We start from the raw sequence: 18684 nt of genomic DNA, 5'->3' as shown, positions 1-18684 counted from the left end.
TCTCAAGGGTAAGTAAAATTAATCAAACTCACTTATTTCAAAAGAATTCATAGTTTAACAGTACATATTAGTCAATGTTTTATAAAGTAATTCTTTCCAAACATAGTAAAACTTCACTTTTTTATCTTTACAATGTTACTCTAATCAAAGCTGGAAATGACATGCTTCTTTGCTTGTTAATATCTGAACATAATTTCTTACAGTTTAAATTTAATATTGTGTAGCTTCTGAAAAGCTTATCTCCAACTTCAATCTACTAATAACTGGTTTATTGAGAATTACTTCAAATTCTAGCTTTTGGAGATTTAAAATTCTTGACTAGTATTTTTCCAGAATAGTCACATAAAACATTAGATCTTTCTTTAATACCAAAATTAAAGTAATAAATAAATCTGTCTCAATTCTAACTGAAATACTATCAAAGCAAGAACCCTGATTAATCCCAAGTTAAATCAGTATACATCAGTCCAAAATAAAATTCCTTTGAATTCAATTTTTTAAGGCATTCAGTCACTATTGTTCAAATCATATCAGAGCTAAATTATACAAACTTTTTCATAAAGTGGTTTTCAGTGACTTTTCCATGGAGTACTTTGTCAGTGAAGTTTTTTTTTAATGGAACCATTTTTCATCATCATTAAGTTTAAATTACGCTTTTCCCTCAAATAGACTGAATTTACTGAAAAGGCTTACTTAGATTTCTCGTTATTTGCCATCAAAATAACCAACATAAAAGTACTTACTGCCATCAAATTAATAGGCTAAAAGAACTTAATAACTAAAAATATAAGGTAAATAGTATCTTCATTTTAAGAATAAAATTAATACCTTCTTTTCAACTGCAGCAACAAATTATCAAACTCATACTACTTAATTCTGCCAGAAAACATTTAATGGGGTGATCATTTGTTGCAGTGTTTGTTGCATGGTACCAATTGAGAGCATGCAAACATTTTAAAGATTTCCCTTTACTAAAGTGATTTAAAAAGAGACATATTCTATTGTCTTTAAGCATTAGTTTCTTGAAGACAATTAAACGTGACACAACTGGTAAGCACATCCTATAAGAGTATTTTCAAAATTCTAAAGATACAAAGTATTCTATCTTTATATAATAGTGAATTGTTCATGTTATGCCTACAGGAGCTACAGCGCTAACCAGAAAGTCCACCACTAGCTACAATGTTACTACTTGTATATCCTCCTTCACCGCTTCATATTTCCTCCCATTAGTTCCCGCCATCTTGGCTGGTGGAGCAGCCATTAACAAAATGACAGTGCCAACTTTTCACAGAAACAGGGAATCCCCTCCTATCTGAGGCTAACAGAGAATAGAGAGAGAGGTTACACATTCAGAAACCGCATTCGCGGTATTATTTCCATGGTGGCTGAAGCCTATGAATAAGCCAATCACTTAAGTTCAGATCAAGCATAAACTCATCTGTATACAGGGCAAATATCTATTGCAAACTCTCACTCGCTATATAGTATCTTAACACCACAGATATAAGAAAGCCCAATCGTATGTTTAAAATTAGAAGCTGATTCCTCCCTCACTCAAATCTCAAAAGATCAGTTGAAAATGCTGTAAACAATACACATTTATGATCTACGATGTTAAATTTCAAGAATCCTAAAATAACAGGAGTGTTGTCGACTGTAGAGAACCGAGGCCCATATCTCTCCGGTCTTTTTTCCTCAAGCTATTTGTGAAAATTAAGCACGCCGAGCAAGCTATTGAAATGTCTGAGAACAACAAAAGCAAGAAACAGTTTTTCGAGTTCCCCTCGGCTATGGTTGGCCGCCAAAAAGAAGGATATCCCCGTCCGAGGGCTAGCAAGGAGCGGGCGGAAAACGGTGTTAGTCGTTTGGTCGCCGCGCAGTTGCCTTACCTTGCCAAGTAGAGTCTTCGTCCTAGCGCCATCGCCATTTTCGTTAAGACTTACGAACCCGAAAAGGCAGCTATAAAAAGAAAAACAGGCGGCTTTTTAACTGACGGGCAAAACCACTGATCCCTTACGCGAAACCGAGGCTGAAATCCAAAGAACGATCTGGTGAGCGTTAAGCTGAGATGATCTCTGCTACCATGAACCACGCTACGCTCAAGTCTTCCAGAAGAGTTAACCAAAGCGTTGGGAAACAGCCTGTAGGTGACGAGTACCGATCCGTACCTGTCCAAACCACCGAGAGCCTCCCTCTCTTCGGCTGTCAGGCTAACTGACTCCTCTTCGCTTTCGCCAGTCGCTTTTTCCGCCGCCATTTTCTTTTCGTCAGCGTCATCACCCAAAGTAGCAGTGGCGGTAGCAAGAGATACTCCGCAGGATTTCATGGAAACACGAAATATTTGCAACTTCCACGCCGACACTCTATTCCAGAATTTAGACAGCCGTTTGGAGCTGACACCAACTTTTTCGGCACCACAGACACCAGCGACTAAACACAAGGATGAGCGAAGAACCAACAGCAGTGGCTGCGAAACTTGACTACCTGGTCACATAGCAGGACAAAGGGTGAATACAGCAAAAGCGAAACTTGCTATGAAGGAAAGTCGGAGAGAAGTTGCAGCAACAAACTTCTCGGACACCAGCACAAAGTTGGTGTAATTGTGTCACAAGGCGAATCTCACGCAGCCGCCGTGGCCTCTCCAACAGCAAGCCAAGTCTAGCCAATGAAGAAGCAAGTTCATCTCACGTGACTTTTGTTGATTTACGTCAGTTGTTCCGCTACTAAACTTGCTAGTTCTGTGGGCGCTACCCATCCACACCGCTAGCTACTGATCAAGCTAACTCTGATACTTGATTGGTTGCTGTCACGTCTATCAAGAGGCCAGTCACTGGATACTGTAAAGTTATCGGACATTCTGTGTGCCTGCTGTGCGAAGGAATCATTACCCTCAAGCAGAGATTACCCAAAGAAAAGCATTTATTTCCTGGAGACAAATAAGAGACGACGGAAAAGTATATTCCCTAAAGAAATGGTTAAGAAAGCGTCCAGGAGAGAAAAAGAGGTAGCGAGAATACAGCCTGCTTGCAGTCTCTGTCTTAATATATAGAGTGTATTTTTGAAATTTTTAGCATAAATTATGTTCTTACATGCTTGCTTAGATGACTGATCTAAACGCTTACAAATACATTATTCCAAGATAAGGATTTCTGAAAAACAAATTCTGATGAGTAGATTTTTCAGATTTTTCTCTTCTCCACTTTTGTTCCTGTGGCTCCCCTAGCCTTGCTAAAGCCTTACACAGTTGGTAAAAAGAGTAGTACAGGACCAGGCGCTGTGGTGCTGGGGGTTAAAGCCCCAGCCTGCAGCACCAGCAACCCATAAAGGCACTGGTTCTAGTCCTGACTGCTCCACTTGCCATCCAGCTCCCTGTTAATATACCTGGGAAAGCAGTAGAAGAGTCCTTGGGTCCCTGCACCTGCCTGGGAGACCCAGAAGAAGCTCCTGGCTCTTGGCTTTGATCACCTCAGTTCTGGCGGTTGCGCTTATTTGGGGAGTGAACCAGCAGAATACAGGACCTGTCTTTCCGGCACTACCTCTCTCTGTAACTCTTTCGAATAAATAAAATACATGAATAAATAAATATTTAATAGACAAATCCATGCAAATCGCAAATAAGATAGTTGAATACTTCCTCAAGGAAATAAAATTTCCCTTACGTGTCAGGTGCTTTGTGTGGTCTCCTTGCAAAGGCTATATATACTTATGGAAAAGGGGGAAAACAACCTTCTAGTGAAGACAACTCAAAAATATGACCTCAGGAAAAAAATATTTCCCAAGAGCTAAGAAAAAAGATGAGATGGCCAAAGTTTTCATGAATAGGTAAGTTTTTGAAGTGAGAGGTCTATGCTTCAGCCATTATGGAAGACAGCATGCAGATAACTCAGAAATCTGAAAATAGATCTACCATTTGACCACCATCCCGCTAACCCACACCCTAAAAGGCAGCAGTGATGACTCAAGTAATGAGATCTGTGCAAGAGGAGGCTCAGATCAAGTTCTATGTTTCTGGCTTCAGCCACCATAGCCCTACCTGCTAGGGGTATTTGGGGAGAAATTCCACAGATGGAAGATCTCTCAAATGAAATGAAAATAAATATATTAGAAGTAATTTTTTGAAATTAGTGAATATCTAAAAGATACTTTTCTGCCATAAAGACGTAAAAGGACCAATAAGAACAACAGAAAAGCTCATTTTTCATCAAGGAAATGTAAATCAAATCCATAATGTCCATCCATTTAGATAATATAATTTTTAAAGCACAAGAAATATATTTTCTGACAGAAAATGGGTCTCATAGTTCACTGCTGAGAAGGTAAAATTGTGTTGTCCACAGGTAATTATTTATAATGGGAAAGGGTCACAAAACTGTTCTCCAGGAATGAAACCAAGGATCCTGATCTTCATCCAGGCCCCAACGAAGAATTCCCACTTAGCCCTTTAACGTGTGCAAAAAAGTATCCTGATAAAATGGGAGTTCAGTCAAGCCAGAAAAGTCTGGTTTCCAGTCATGCACAGAGACAGCCCAAAGATTTATATCACATATAAGTCAATCAAAAATTCCAATCATAAACATCATGGCCACGTAACTCATCCATGTCTTAACAACTTACTGAAAAAACCCAAACCAGGGGGAAAAGTGCCACATTCTGTCTCTCTCTCTCTCTCTCTCTCTCTCTCTCTCTCTCTCTCTCAGAAAAAGATGTATTTTTTCTTTGAAAGGCAGAGTTCCAGAAACAGAGGGGAGAGTTTTCCTTCCGATGGTTCATTCTCCAAATGGCCAGAATTGCCAGGGCTGGGCCTATCAGATGCAAGCAGCCAGGAGCTTCATTTGAGTCTTGCAAGTGCATGCAGTGACCCAAGCACTTGATCATCCTCCACTGCTTTCCCAGATACATTAGCAACTAACTGATTGGAAGTGAAGCAGCCAGGACTCTTAAGGAGCATCACAGGCAGCAGTATAATCCACTATGCTCCCCACATTCTCTGTTGACTTCCCTGTTTCTCCCTTGGAAAGTACTTTATTAAATATTATTTTGCTATCACTACTTTTATCTTGCTGAACCAGAATTCATCTCCCTCAGAGAAAGGGAATACAAGCCAGATGGTCATCATCAGTGATACTGTAGCCACCAACTGGTTGAGGAATAAATTTGATACTTCTTCAAAAGATTAAGCATATGCATTGTGGTACAGTAGGTTAATCCATCATCTGTCATACCAGCATCCATTGTGAGCACCTGTGTGAGTACTGGCTATTCCACTTCTTGCTAAACTTCTTGCTAAACTCCTTGCTAATGCACCTGGGAAAGCAGCAAAAAAGATGGCCCAAGTATTTTGACCCTACTTCCCACTGAGAAACTTGGTTGGAGTTTCAGGCTCCTTGTTTTATTGCAGCCATTTAGGGAGTAACTTTTAATTAATTAAGAATATTAATATTTCCATGCCAATAATCTTGATCATTCCTTTTCCCCAGTGCACAGGTACCATTTTAAGAAGTTATATGTCTCTTTTGGGAAGAAGGTCTGGCAATGTACTCTTATACCCAAAGCAAGTAAAAAAAAAGCAACACATGCTCAGAATTTGTAATGAGACTTATTCATTGGTGGTGAGAGAAGGCTCATGCCTTAGGATATCTTGTCCATTTTTTTTTACAGGCAGATTTAGACAGTGAGAGATAGAGAGAAATGTCTTCCTTTCCATTGGTTCACCCCCAAAATGGCTGCTGTGGCCAGCACGCTGCGCCGATCAGAAGCCAGGAGCCAGGTGCTTCCTCCTGATCTCCCATGTGGTGCAGGGCCCAAGGACTTGGGCCATCCTGCACTGCACTCCCGGGCCACAGCAGAGAGCTGGCCTGGAAGAGGAGCAACCGGGACAGAATCTGGTGCCCCAACCTGGGCTAGAACACGGAGTACCGGTGCCGCAGTTGGAGGATTAGCCAAGTGAGCCGCAGCACTGACTGAACATTTTTTAAAGCTGAAAAACCACGATGACAGTTGGAGAGGAACAAATAGGAATAAGGTACAATAATGTTTTTCCATTATTGTTTTAAAAAACAATTTCAGGTGCAATTCAGAATAATTACAGGTGCTAAGTGTACTGCCAAACAGGATTTGGTGGGGTGATATGGAGCCACAGCCTGAGGTTTCTAAAAGTCCCAGAATTGGTCACATGGCCGCGGTGTGTATGTGTATGTGAGTGTGTGTGTGCACATGTGTGTGTGTGTGTGTGTGAGAGAGAGAGAGAGATGAAGAGAGAGAGAGAGAAGAAGGGAGGGAGGGAGAAAATGGTGCCATCTGACAATATGGAGTCACTTTGGCTTCTGTCACACTGCCACTTATGTACCAACTAACTTTCTCAAAAGAAGTTCATTTCCTCTTTATTCAATGATTTCTGGGTCTATAAATTGTGCCAAGTGTGGGAATTGACTGAGGGCCCTTAACACTGATTTTGTGATTTAGCTAAAACTTTTGTTTGATTAAACTTCTATTTGCTTGACTTAGAATATTTCTGTTTAGGCCAGCGCCACAGCTCAATAGGCTAATCCTCCGCCTTGCGGCGCTGGCACACCGGGTTCTAGTCTTAGTTGTGGTGCTGGATTCTGTCCCGGTTGTCCCTCTTCCAGTCCAGCTCTCTGCTGTGTCCTGGGAGGGCAGTGGAGGATGGTCCAAGTCCTTGGGCCCTGCACTCGCACGGGAGACCAGGAGAGGCACCTGGCCCCTGGCTTCAGATCAGCATGGTGCGCAGGCCAGAGCACGCTGGCCACAGCTGCCATTGGGGGGTGAACCAATGGAAAAAGGAAGACTTCCTCTCTGTCTCTCTCTCTCACTGTCCACTCTGCCTGTCAAAAAAATATATATTTCTGTTCATTCAGATCAAATAGGATCTATTAGGCTTCCTATCTACTTCACTTCTAGAAATACCATTATCAACTACAGGTCTGCTCAAGTTAGAATATTTGATTGCTATTTTGATTCTGCTGACTACAGTGGTATTTACACCTTTGCCACTGGTGGTCAAAGGTTGTACTGGCTACTGCATTCCAGGATGTAATTATTCCCTTTGTGTTTGGATTTCTAATTCAGTGGCAGCAGTTACTACAGTAAATTCAGGCTTACAAGGTAGATAGATCTCCAGAGTTTTCAAGAATGCCAGACTTCTTTAGACATTCATTTATCATAGCTGTGTTAACAATTTTTAGGGATCCTACAGGAATAGGGTGTGTTTTTCCAACTTTGTTTTATTGTGGTAAAATACACATAAAAAGAATAGGCATAATGGAATGAAGTAATTATTCATGTTTAGTTATTTCTTAAAGTTAAAATCATTAATGTGGGGAGCAGTGCTGTGGCATAGTGGGTTAATCTGCCACCTGTAGCAAGACATCCCATATTGGCACCAGTACTTCTAATCCAGCTCCTTATCAATGCACCTGGGAAAGCAGTGGAAAATGGTGAAAATACTTGGGCCTCTTCACTAATATGGTAAGACCCAGAAGAAGCTCTTGGGCTGCTGCTTCAGTTTGGCCCAGTACTGGATGTTGTGATGATTTGGGATGTGAAATGGTGAATGGAAGACCTCTCTCTTTCTGTCTATCCCTCTGTCTCTGTAGCTTGGCCATTCAATAAATGAATCTTTCAAAAATCATTATTGCATTAATATGATGTATTAATAACTAAAACATTCATAGGAATATTAAAAATTGCTTCATTTATTTATTCTCCTTCCTCTGTGACACTCTTGTCAGAAAGGATCTTTTTTTCCCCCTAAGATTTGTTTATTTATTAGAAAGGCATAGTTAGAAGAAAGGAGAGACATAGAGAGAGAGATCTTCTATCTCCTTTTTCATAAGTGGCCACAATGACCATGGTTGGTCCAAGTCAAAGTCAGGAGCCACGAACTCCATACAGTTCCCCCATGTATATGGCAGAGGTCAAAATACTTGGACCACCTTCTGTTATTTTCCCAGGTGCATTGGCAGAGAGCTGGATCAGAAATGGAGCAACTAGAAATCTAACAAAATATGGCATGTGGGCTTCAGAGACATCAGCTTAACCTGCTGCATCACAAAACTGGCCCCTGGGATTTTTTTTTTTTTTAATTTGTATGCGATAATTCTAAGTGTTTTGGTGTGAAGCTAGTTAGGAGAGTTTGGTTATTTGTTGTTGTTGTTGTTTTTATTTATTTATTTATTTATTTTGACATGCAGAGTGGACAGCGAGAGAGAGAGAGAGAGACAGGGAGAAAGTCTTCCTTTTTCCATTGGTTCATATCCCAATGGCCGCTGCGGCCGGCATGCTCTGGCCAGCGCACTGTGCTGATCTGAAGCCAGTGGCCAGGTGCCTCTCCTGGTCTCCCATGCGAGTGCAGGGCCCAAGGAATTGGGCCATCCTCCACTGCCCTCCCAGAACACAGCAGAGAGCTGGACTGGAAGAGGAGTAACCGGGACAGAATCTGGTGCCCCGACTGGGACTAGAACCTGGTGTGTGGGCGTTCAGGAGGAGGATTAGCCTATTGAGCTGTGGCGATTTGCAGATCTTTAGTGCCTGTTTTGGTTATGTTTGAAGAGTTTTTCTTCTTTTTGTTCAATACTATTCAATTGTGTGGAAGTGTCACAATGCCTGGTATCAATACACTCATTGAGAGATATTTAAGTTGTTTCCAGAGTTGATGCTCTTGAATAGTTTCTGTGTAAATATATATTTATACATACTATTTCTCTAAAAGTCTCCTTGGTGGGTTACTGTTAAACATGAAAGTATTTACTTCTGGAAGATATTGCTAGACTGGTTTTCCAAAAAGGCTGATCCATTTTGTATCCCAACAGAAATGTAAGACTGTTATTTGCTTGCATCCGCTTCCATATTTAATATTATCAGAATTTTTACAATTTAGCTGTTCTGGGGTTGGCACTGTTTCTTAAGGGGTTAAGCAAGCACTGCCTGAAGAACAAACATCTACTGCGGTGCTGGTTCAAGTCCTGGCTACTACACTTCCAATTCAGCCCCTGCTAATGGACTGGGAAAGCAACAGAAGATGGCCAAACGCTTGGGCCTCCATATCCATGTGGGAGACCTGGAGGAAGATCCTGGTTCCTGGCTTTGGTCTGGCCCAGTCTTTTTTGGCCATGTAGAAAGTTCTCTAAATAAATCTTAAAAAATTAGCCATTCTTTTTTTTATTTATTTATTTGTTTGTTTGTTTGTTTGTTTGTTTATTTATTTTTGACAGGCAGAGTGGACAGTGAGAGAGAGAGACAAAGAGAAAGGTCTTCCTTTTTCTGTTGGTTCACCCTCCAAAGTCGCTGCGGCCAGCGCGCTGCACTGATCCAAAGCCAGGAGCCAAGTGTTTCTACTGGTCTCCCATGTGGGTGCAGGGCCCAAGCACTTGGGCCATCCTCCACTGCACTCCCAGGTCACAGCAGAGCTGGACTGGAAGAAGAGCAACAGGACAGGATCCGGCGCCCCGACTGGGACTAGAACCCGGTGTGGTGGCACTGCAGGTGGAGGATTAGCCTATTGAGCCGCAGCGCTGGCCAAAAATTAGCCATTCTAATAGGACTGTAATAGTAGGGTTATAAGAAGATTTTAATATTGTTTTAATTTTTTTTTTTTGGCTGGCGGAGTGGATAGTGAGAGAGAGAGACAGAGAGAAAGGTCTTCCTTTTTGCCGTTGGTTCACCCTCCAATGGCCGCTGCGACCAGCGCATCTCGCTGATCCGAAACCAGGAGCCCAAGGACTTGGGCCATCCTCCACTGCTTTCCTGGGCCATAGCAGAGAGCTGGCCTGGAAGAGGGGCAACTGGGATAGAACCCGGCGCCCCAACCGGGACTAGAACCCGGTGTGCCGACACCGCAAGGTGGAGGATTAGGCCATATTGTTTTAAATTTTAATCTTCTTCATGATTATGATTTTGAGGGAATTTTCATCTGTGCACTTGCTTTCTATGTAACTTTGGTAAAACTCTATTCAAATTTTAAAATTATGTATTTGTTTTCTTTTCAGTATTGTGATTTGTTTATATGTTAGATACAAATGTTATGTTGACATGTAATTTGCAATGTTTTCCTCTAGTATAGCTCTTACTTTAATTCAATTAATGACATCACTTAATCACTTTTGATGTCAAATCTGAGGACACTGATGTTGCAAATCCCAAAATCATAATGCTTTTTTTCTGTTTTCATGAAAGAGTTTTAGTATTTTACATTTTATACTTTTGTCAATAATATGTTTTAAGTTTGTATACACAGGATAAGATATGGGCTGAGGTTTATATTTTTGTGATATGAGTAACTTATAGTTTAAATATCATTTTTTATTTATCTTTTTGTATTGCATCTTTATTCCCAAAAGTCATTTATCAATACTTATGCAGATATTTGTTTCTGTTTTTTTAAAGATTAAAAATTTTATTTTATGTATTTATTTTCATTTTATTCAAGAAGACAAGAGGAGAGACAGAAAAACAGGCCCCATCTATGAATTATTCTCCAAATGCCCACAATAACTGGGCCAGGTCAAAATCAGCAGTTTGGAACTCAGTCAGGGACTCTGATATGAGTGGTAAGGACCTATGTCCTTGAACCATTACCTGCTTCCAATGTTTAACCCATTGCTCTACAGCACTGGTTCCTATTTGTATGTATGTAATGTGTGTGTGTGTGTGTGTTTATGATTTGTTTTATTTAAAAGGCAGGGTTACACAGAGAGATTTTAAATCTGCTGGTTCACTCCCAGATAGCAGCAACAGCCATGGGTAGGCCAGGCCAAAGACAAAAGCCAGGAGCTTCATCTAGACCTCTTATTTGGGTGCAGGAGCTCAAAAACTTGGACTGTCTTCCATTGTTCTCCCAAGTGCACCAGCAAATAGCTGGATCAGAAATGGAATACCCACATAGCGATACCAAGTGTTGCAGGGGATGGTCTAACACACTATACCACAATGCCAGCTCCAGTTGTATATTTTTAAAAACTATTTATCTTTTATTTATTTGAAAGGTAGAGTTACAGAGAGGCAAAGGCCTAGACACAGAGAGAGAGAGGTCTTCCATCTGCTGGTTCACTCCCCAAATGGCTGCAAAATGGCCAGAGCTGGGCTGATCTGAAGCCAGGAGCTTCTTCCAGGTCTCCCACGTGGGTGCAGGGGTCCAAGGACTTGGACCATTCTTCACTGATTTCTCAGGTGCATTAGCAGGGAGTTGGATTGGAAGTGGAGCGGCCAAGACTCAAACCAGCACCCATAAAGGATGCCAGCACTGAAGGTTGTACCACCATGGTGCTGAGCTCCGTAATATGTATTTTTTTTTTTTGAAAGGCAGAGTGGACAGTGAGAGAGACAGAGAGAAAGGTCTTCCTTTGCCGTTGGTTCACCCTTCAATGGCTGCTGCAGCCGGCGAACTGCAGCTGGCGCACCACGCTAATCCAAAGGGAGGAGCCAGGTGCTTCTCCTGGTCTCCCATGGGGTGTAGGGGCCAAGGACTTGGGCCATCCTCCACTGCACTCCCAGGCCACACCAGAGAGCTGGCCTGGAAGAGGGGCAACTGGGACAGAATCCAGAGCCCCGACCAGGACTAGAACCCGATGTGCCGGCGCCGCAAGGCGGAGGATTAGCCTATTGAGCTGCGGCACCAGCTGTAATATGTATATTTTTAAAATGTCTTTCACTGTATTGAGATGTCACACACACAAAAAATGTACCTACCATATGTTCTAACGAACTTACTTCCAGAAATATGTACAAAGGAAATGCAGCCAGTACATAAAAGCAGTGTCATGTTTATTGAAGCCTAAATCACAACAGCAAAGATATGAAATCAACTTAGATGTCCATAAGTGGATGACTGGATAAAGAAAATATTACATATACATATACAGGAACATTACTCAGCCTTAAAAAGAGTGAAATCCTGACCCTTGAAGCAAAATGGATAGATTTGGTGATAAGTATGCTAACAGAAGTAACCTAGACCCAGAAAGACAAATACCATATATTTTCTCTCATATGTGGGAGAAAATACATATATTTTGTTTGTGCATATATGTGTGTGTGAGAGTGCATGTCATATTTTGATATGTACATATTAATAAAAGTCACTGTCAGTGAATAACACCTCATAATAAAATGCATTTTTCTTTCACTTTAAAAAAACTGTCTTTCAGTGTTTGTAGTCATAATGATGCACATGTCACATTTTGTAGACTTACATGTTAGTATTTTACTTTTTAGAGCCGCTAAATATTTACTTATCTCTAGTACATAGAAATGTTTTGAGTTTTGAGTGTTTCTTCTTTTTTAAGATTCTATTTATTTGAGAGGTAGAGTTATAAGAAAGAGAGACAGACAGAAAGGTCTTCTATCCACTGGTTCATTCCCCAAATGGCTGCAAAAGTCAGAGTTAGGCTGGTTTGAAGCCTGGAGCCAGGATCTTCCAGGTCTCCAATGTAGATGCAGGGGCCATCTGCTGTTGCTTTCCCAGCCCATTAGCAGGGGTCTGAATTGGAAGCAGAGCAGCCAGGACTTGAACTAAGGCTCATATGGGATGCTGGAACTGCAGGTGGAAGTTTAGTACACTATAGCTCAGTGCCAGCCCCTAGTGTTGGTTCTTTAATTGTATAATATTGGTAAAATAAAATTATTAGGAGTTTATTTTGCAGATCTTTAGTAATTTCTTTTATATACCAATCATGTGAATTATAATTATATAGCTTTTTCTTCTTTCTGAAAGACTTTCATTTCTTCTTACTGCATTGCACCTAGGTAGGACTTTTAGTATAATGTTGAATAAGTGTGGTGAGTCTTCTTTCCTAGTTACGTAAATCTGAGTTTTAGGTAAACTTCTTCTTTTAGGTTGAAGATGTTTACTTTATTCTAGTTTCCAAAAATTTCTGTCATGAAATAATGGTTAACTAGGCAATAACTTTTGTCTCTACTGATTTTTTTAAAGTGATCTTTAAAAAAAAGAAAAAAATTGGCTGGTGCCATGGCTTAACAGGCTAATCCTCCGCCTTACAGCGCTGGCACACTGGGTTCTAGTCCCAGATGGGGCGCCAGATTCTCTCCCGGTTGCCCCTCTTGCAGGCCAGCTCTCTGCTGTGGCCAGGGAGTGCAGTGGAGGATGGCCCAAGTCCTTGGGCCCTGAACCCACATGGGAGACCAGGAGAAGCACCTGGCTCCTGGCTTCGGATCAGCGAGATGCGCCGGCCGCGCGGCCATTGGAGGGTGAACCAACGGCAAAAAGGAAGACCTTTCTCTGTCTCTCTCTCTCACTATCCACTCTGCCTGTCCAAAAAAAAAAAAAAAAAAAAAAAATGCAGGATACAGAAAAAAAAAGAGAGAAAGAAAAAAATTAAAATGAGACCCTTTATATTTACGAAAGTTTGAGTGAGAGCTGAGCAATATTGTTAAGTACAGATAGCTCAGAATGCCTCACCTTCCAATGCTGTAAGCTACATATTTAATCAGGAAAACAGGAAATTAATTACAAATATAATCCAATCAATACAGTTCAGTATTTATTTGGCAACTTTTGGCTGGGATAGTCTGGAGGTTCAGTTGCTACGATTTGATGAGACTCAGATGTTTGCTTGCAAGGTTAGCTTTGCACATCATGAATTGGAGCTATTTGGGCCAATCTTTTTTAAACTTAAAAAAATTTTTTTTTTTTTTTGACAGGCAGAGTGGACAGTGAGAGAGAGACAGAGAGAAAGGTCTTCCTTTTGCTGTTGGTTCACCCTCCAATGGCCGCCACGGTAGGCGCGCTGCGGCTGGCGCACCGCGCTGTTCCGATGGCAGGAGCCAGGTGCTTCTCCTGGTCTCCCATGGGGTGCACGGCCCAAGCACTTGGGCCATCCTCCACTGCACTCCCTGGCCACAGCAGAGAGTTGGCCTGGAAGAGGGGCAACCGGGACAGGATCGGTGCCCTGACCGGGACTTTAAAGATTTATTTATTTGAGGCCGGCGCCGTGGCTCACTAGGCTAATCCTCCACCTTGCGGCGCCGGCACACCAGGTTCTAGTCCCGGTCGGGGTGCAGAGGGGTGCAGAAAATGAACAGCAAGACTGTGACCAGCACCATGCTGGGTGTGTTCCAGGAGGACCCCAAGACCAGGGAAGAGTTCCTGACTCTCATCAGGAGCTGAGCGCCTGTCCACAAGTGCCGCGTGCTATGTAGGGCCTGTGGACTTGTCCGTCTGCTCTCCGTTGTGTGTGTATTTGCCGTGATGTTTGTTCCTTGTCCATAATTGTATTTAAAAAAAATTTTTTTTTTTTTTGTAATTAGGCTGGTGGCACTGTGATACTATTCTGGAGATCCACTAAAAGAAGTATAAAGATTAAGAAATCTTGGAAAAACAACTAAATCTGTCCACTTATCCAGCTTGATCACAATCATTGTGCTCCTTTCATCTCTAATTTACATGTATTTTGTGGCTGTCTTGAAGAAAACTTGAGGTGCCACCTGCTTGGCAAATTAAACTCTCTATAATATTAAAATCAGGGGAGTGATAATAGCACCATTCAGTTTTTGTTTTAGCACCACACATAAGGCCTAAATTTGAGTAAAGAAGGGACCAAGAACTGCACAGTGTGATATTATGCATTTTTGTTATTTGTGAATGTTCTTATCCATTTATTGGAAGGTGGCTTCTGTTCATCTGAATCCTTTGGATGTCTGATTGCCTACAATGTCCAAAATTTTTCCCAGCTTATGAACTACTTTTAAATCACATACAACTTCATCACACCAAGAGCAAGCCTCATTTTTATAGTTTCTCTGGAAATTGACATACTCTATTTCAAGATTATTACTAATTTCAATTATTGACTACTTTGGATGTAGTCTGGGAATATTTAGGATAAGTTACTTGGAAGGAAAGAGTCTGGCCAAATAGTAAGACTCAAACCATGAAGAGGCAGAATATAAAAAGTTAGATTTTCAACAGACCATTACTTTTTAAAGGAGGTCACCTAGTGGAATTTGTTCAAGGCTCAGTCTTATATACTCACCCATTAATCTGTATACCTTCTAAATAGATTATAAGGACATTTTTCTCACAGGAAGTATCCCTATTACACTTAATAAGTGCAAAACAAACCAAAAATCCACATCTATCAATGTGACTCTACAGATTTTAATTTAATGACATTATCCCACAGTACACAGAAGGCTTCCAGAACTACACAGTGGGAAGGACAACATACCTAGTGTAGGCAACACATAGGAAGTTTTATATGCCTAGTAAAAATCAAGTTATCAATTGGAATGGTAAACTCCTACTACCCATTCTGTAGTATCTAATATTGTGTCAGTGTTTCCTAAATAAGAATATACTTGATTTTTATTATAGCCAAAAGCTAGTAATTCAACTAATTCACTTACATCACTAGTTTAAGTTTCAAAGTGTCTTTACTGAAGGGGCTAGGGACAATAGTTTTCCATTACATGAATATTATTTTATTTTATTTTATTTTTTATTTTTTTTACTTTATTAAAATACTGAGTTTATTTCACATGTATATTTGTCTCCCCACCATTTCCACGTCTGACCACTGCTACTACTGTGTCCTATCATAGCATTCCATACATACTTAAAACCAAGCAAAGGGTGGAGTTCCTTCTTTAAAAACTAAACAGGCATTTTGGACAACACATTCTTGGCAATGGAACCTGGACAACATTTATCAAACATGGTGGGGAAAGTTCTCACTCTGCATTATAAAAAGGACAGCCAGATATCAACTATTACAGAAATGAAATAAGACAGAAAATTTTAACAAACTGTTTAAACTATTTTCTTAAAGAGACTTCCTCCACTGTCAAAGATTTTGAATAGCCTCCTGGTCAGTCATCCGGAAGCAATTCTTCACATAATTGATGAATTTGGCTTCCACTTTGGGAAGAGAACCACCTTTTTCTATACTTGCTTGCATTTTTGCTTTAATGTCTTCTACAGAAGTAGGTCCTTTTGGTGTTTTAGGAGTTTTTTCCTGTTTTTTGAAGGATTCTTGACCTTTTGATCTTGGTGTTGATGGTTTTGAGTCTTTCCCATTCTGGTTTGATTTCTGTGCATTTTTGGCTAGGGTATCTTGTATAGATTTCTTTACTGGAGCTTTTTCTTCAGTTTCCTCCTCATCAAAATCATCATCATCATCTTCATCATCATCATTGTTGTCATCGTCATCTTCATCATCATCTTCAGCAGCAAGCTTTACTTTTTTCTGTGGTACCTTGCTGCCACCTCCAGGGGCAGATCATTTTCCAGATATGCTTAATAGCTTCACATCCTCTTCCTCTTCATCTTCTGACTCTGCATCTTCCTCCACAGCTACTAAGTGCTGTCCGCTAATATGCACAGGCCCTGAACCACACTTCAACCTTAAGACCACAGGTGGTGTTATTTCAAAGCCCCCAAGGGAAACCGTTGGCTGTACAGACATTTTCAACGTTGCCAGTGTGACTTTAATTGGGCTGCCTTCGTAATTCATTGCCTCTGCTTCAACAATGTGCAGTTCATCCTTGGCACCAGCGCCTAAACTGACCGTTCTTAAAGATAACTGGTACTCATTTTCATCACTGTCCACTTTAAAGTGATAATCTTTGTCAGCCTTTAGTTCACAACCGAAAAGATAGTTCTGGGGCCTCAGGGGGCTCATGTCCATGTCCATCAAATCTTCCATGAGGTGGAGGGAAGAACTTGGGTGGGAGAGAAAGCAGACAGAGATTAGACGCCCACTGCTGCAAAGAACAGCCACGCAGGACGGAATCACGCCAGGGACTATTATTTTATTTTTTTGACACGCAGTTAGACAGTGAGAGAGAGACAGACAGAGGGAAAGGTCTTCCTTCCACTGGTTCACCCCCCAAATGGCTGCCACAGCTGGCGCGCTGCACTGATCTGAAGCCAGGAGCCAGGTGTTTCTTCTGCTCTCCCATGCGGGTGCAGGGCCCAAGCACTTGGGCCATCCTCCACTGCCTTCCTGGGCCACAACAGACAGCTGGACTGGAAGAGGAGCAACCGGGTCAGAATCCAGTGCCCTGACCAGGACTAGAACCTAGTATGCCGGCACTGCAGGCAGAGGATTAGCCTATTGAGCCGTGGAGCTGGCCCCATTACATGAATATTACACCTTTTATAATATCTTGATTCTTGAATATTAAATATTCTTTTAAAGTCTTTTTTTCCTCTGTTTTGGAGATATCTACTCACATATACTCTTTTTTTTTTTTTTTTTTTTGACAGACAGAGTGGACAGTGAGAGAGAGAGAGAGAGAAAGGTCTTCCTTTTCCATTGGTTCACCCTCCAATGGCTGCCGCGGAAGGCAGGAGCCAGGTGCTTCTCCTGGTCTCCCATGTGGGTGCAGGGCCCAAGCACTTGGGCCATCCTCCACTGTACTCCCTGGCCACAGCAAGGCAGAGGATTAGCCTATTGAGCCGGTGCCGGCACACCGGATTCTAGTCCCTCTCTAGTCTAGTCTCTCTCTCTCTCACTGTCCACTCTGCCTGTCAAAAAATAAAAATAAATAAAAAAGATTTATTTAGGCATTTGAAAGACAGTTTTAGAAAGAAAAGGATACAGAAAGAGAAAGATATCTTAAGCTGGTTTATTCCTCAAATGGCCCCAACAGCTAGGGCTGGACCAAGCACAGTTAGGAACCTCGAACTCTATCTGAGCCTCCCTCATAGGTGGCAGGAATCCAAACACGTGTACTGTCTTCCATTGCTTTCCTAGATACATTAGCAGGGAGCTGTATCAGAAGTGGAACACCTGGAATTGGAACTGGCACTCAGATGGGATGCTGGCACCACAGGCTATGGCTTTACCCACTACACAATAGCCCCTGCTGACATACCTTAGCGTGTGACTCAAGTGTTTCTTAAGCTAAGTCTAGTTTGCTAATGAGTCAGTCAAAATGATTCCTTGTTTTCTGTTTTAGTGTTTTTCTTAATCTAGTGTTTATATATTAATTTCTTAGAATTTACTACTTGCCTTATATTATTTATCTGTCCTTCCCTGTTTTTCACCAGAACTCTTACCATATTAATCATACTAATTTTAAATTCCCAGCCTGGTATTTTCAACATTACTGTCATGTTTAATTCTCATTCTCATTCCGTCCTTTAAGTTATGTCCTGTGCCTTTTGCTGTACTTTCAACATTTTTGAAAGCCATATATGAGGTACTATGTAAAATAGGCTTTTATAAAGTGGGTGTTTACTCCAGCAGTTAAAATGCTTATTCAGATGTCCACATTCAACTCCTGGCCTCTGGCTCCTAATTCTAGCTTCCTATTAATAGACCATGAGAGGCAATGATGATTCAAGTAATTATTCTCCTGATACCCTGTGGGAGACCTAGATCAAGTTCTCAGATCCCAGCTTTGGCTCAGTTCAGCCCTAGCTATTGTGAGCATTTGAGGACAGTTCTTAGATATGGGATGCCAGTATCATAAAGGGTATTTAATCCTGCACCACAATGCTGGTTTCCTACATTTTGTTTGTATATTCTTCAGTTGGTAGGATTTGAGTTATTTCTATATCAATTTGAGGACCTACTACTAATTCTTTTGGGCATGTAAAATAGAACCATTAGTTCACATGGTAATTCCATACCTGTGTAAAAACTGCCAGTGGTTTCCACAGTGCTGTATCACTTTATGTTTCATAACATCTTCATTTTCAAC

At 41.2% G+C, this 18684-nt stretch overlaps 1 protein-coding gene and 1 pseudogene across 12 annotated transcripts in view; both read right to left on the bottom strand.

Moving 5' to 3' along the window:
- LOC133754237 (lysine-specific demethylase 6A-like) overlaps positions 1-2622 on the bottom strand; it is a 211330-nt gene extending 208708 nt beyond the window's left edge. For all 12 annotated transcript variants that reach the window (XM_062184736.1, XM_062184729.1, XM_062184730.1 and 9 more), the window contains exons 1-2: positions 2172-2622; positions 1893-1962 (exon numbers count right to left, since the gene is read on the bottom strand). In XM_062184736.1, coding sequence (XP_062040720.1) covers positions 1893-1962; positions 2172-2329 — 228 coding nt within the window. In that variant the 5' untranslated portion in view covers positions 2330-2622. The remainder of the gene's footprint in view (positions 1-1892; positions 1963-2171) is intronic.
- A 12894-nt stretch (positions 2623-15516) lies between these two features.
- On the bottom strand, positions 15517-16694 carry LOC133754028 (nucleophosmin-like; annotated as a pseudogene).
- Between the last annotated feature and the right edge of the window lie 1990 nt (positions 16695-18684).

This window comes from Lepus europaeus, chromosome Y, assembly GCF_033115175.1.
Source record: "Lepus europaeus isolate LE1 chromosome Y, mLepTim1.pri, whole genome shotgun sequence".
Classification (NCBI taxonomy): Eukaryota; Metazoa; Chordata; class Mammalia; order Lagomorpha; family Leporidae; genus Lepus; species Lepus europaeus.
The sequence above is the reverse complement of the archived record's forward strand: the minus strand, read 5'-3'. Positions and strand labels throughout refer to the sequence as shown.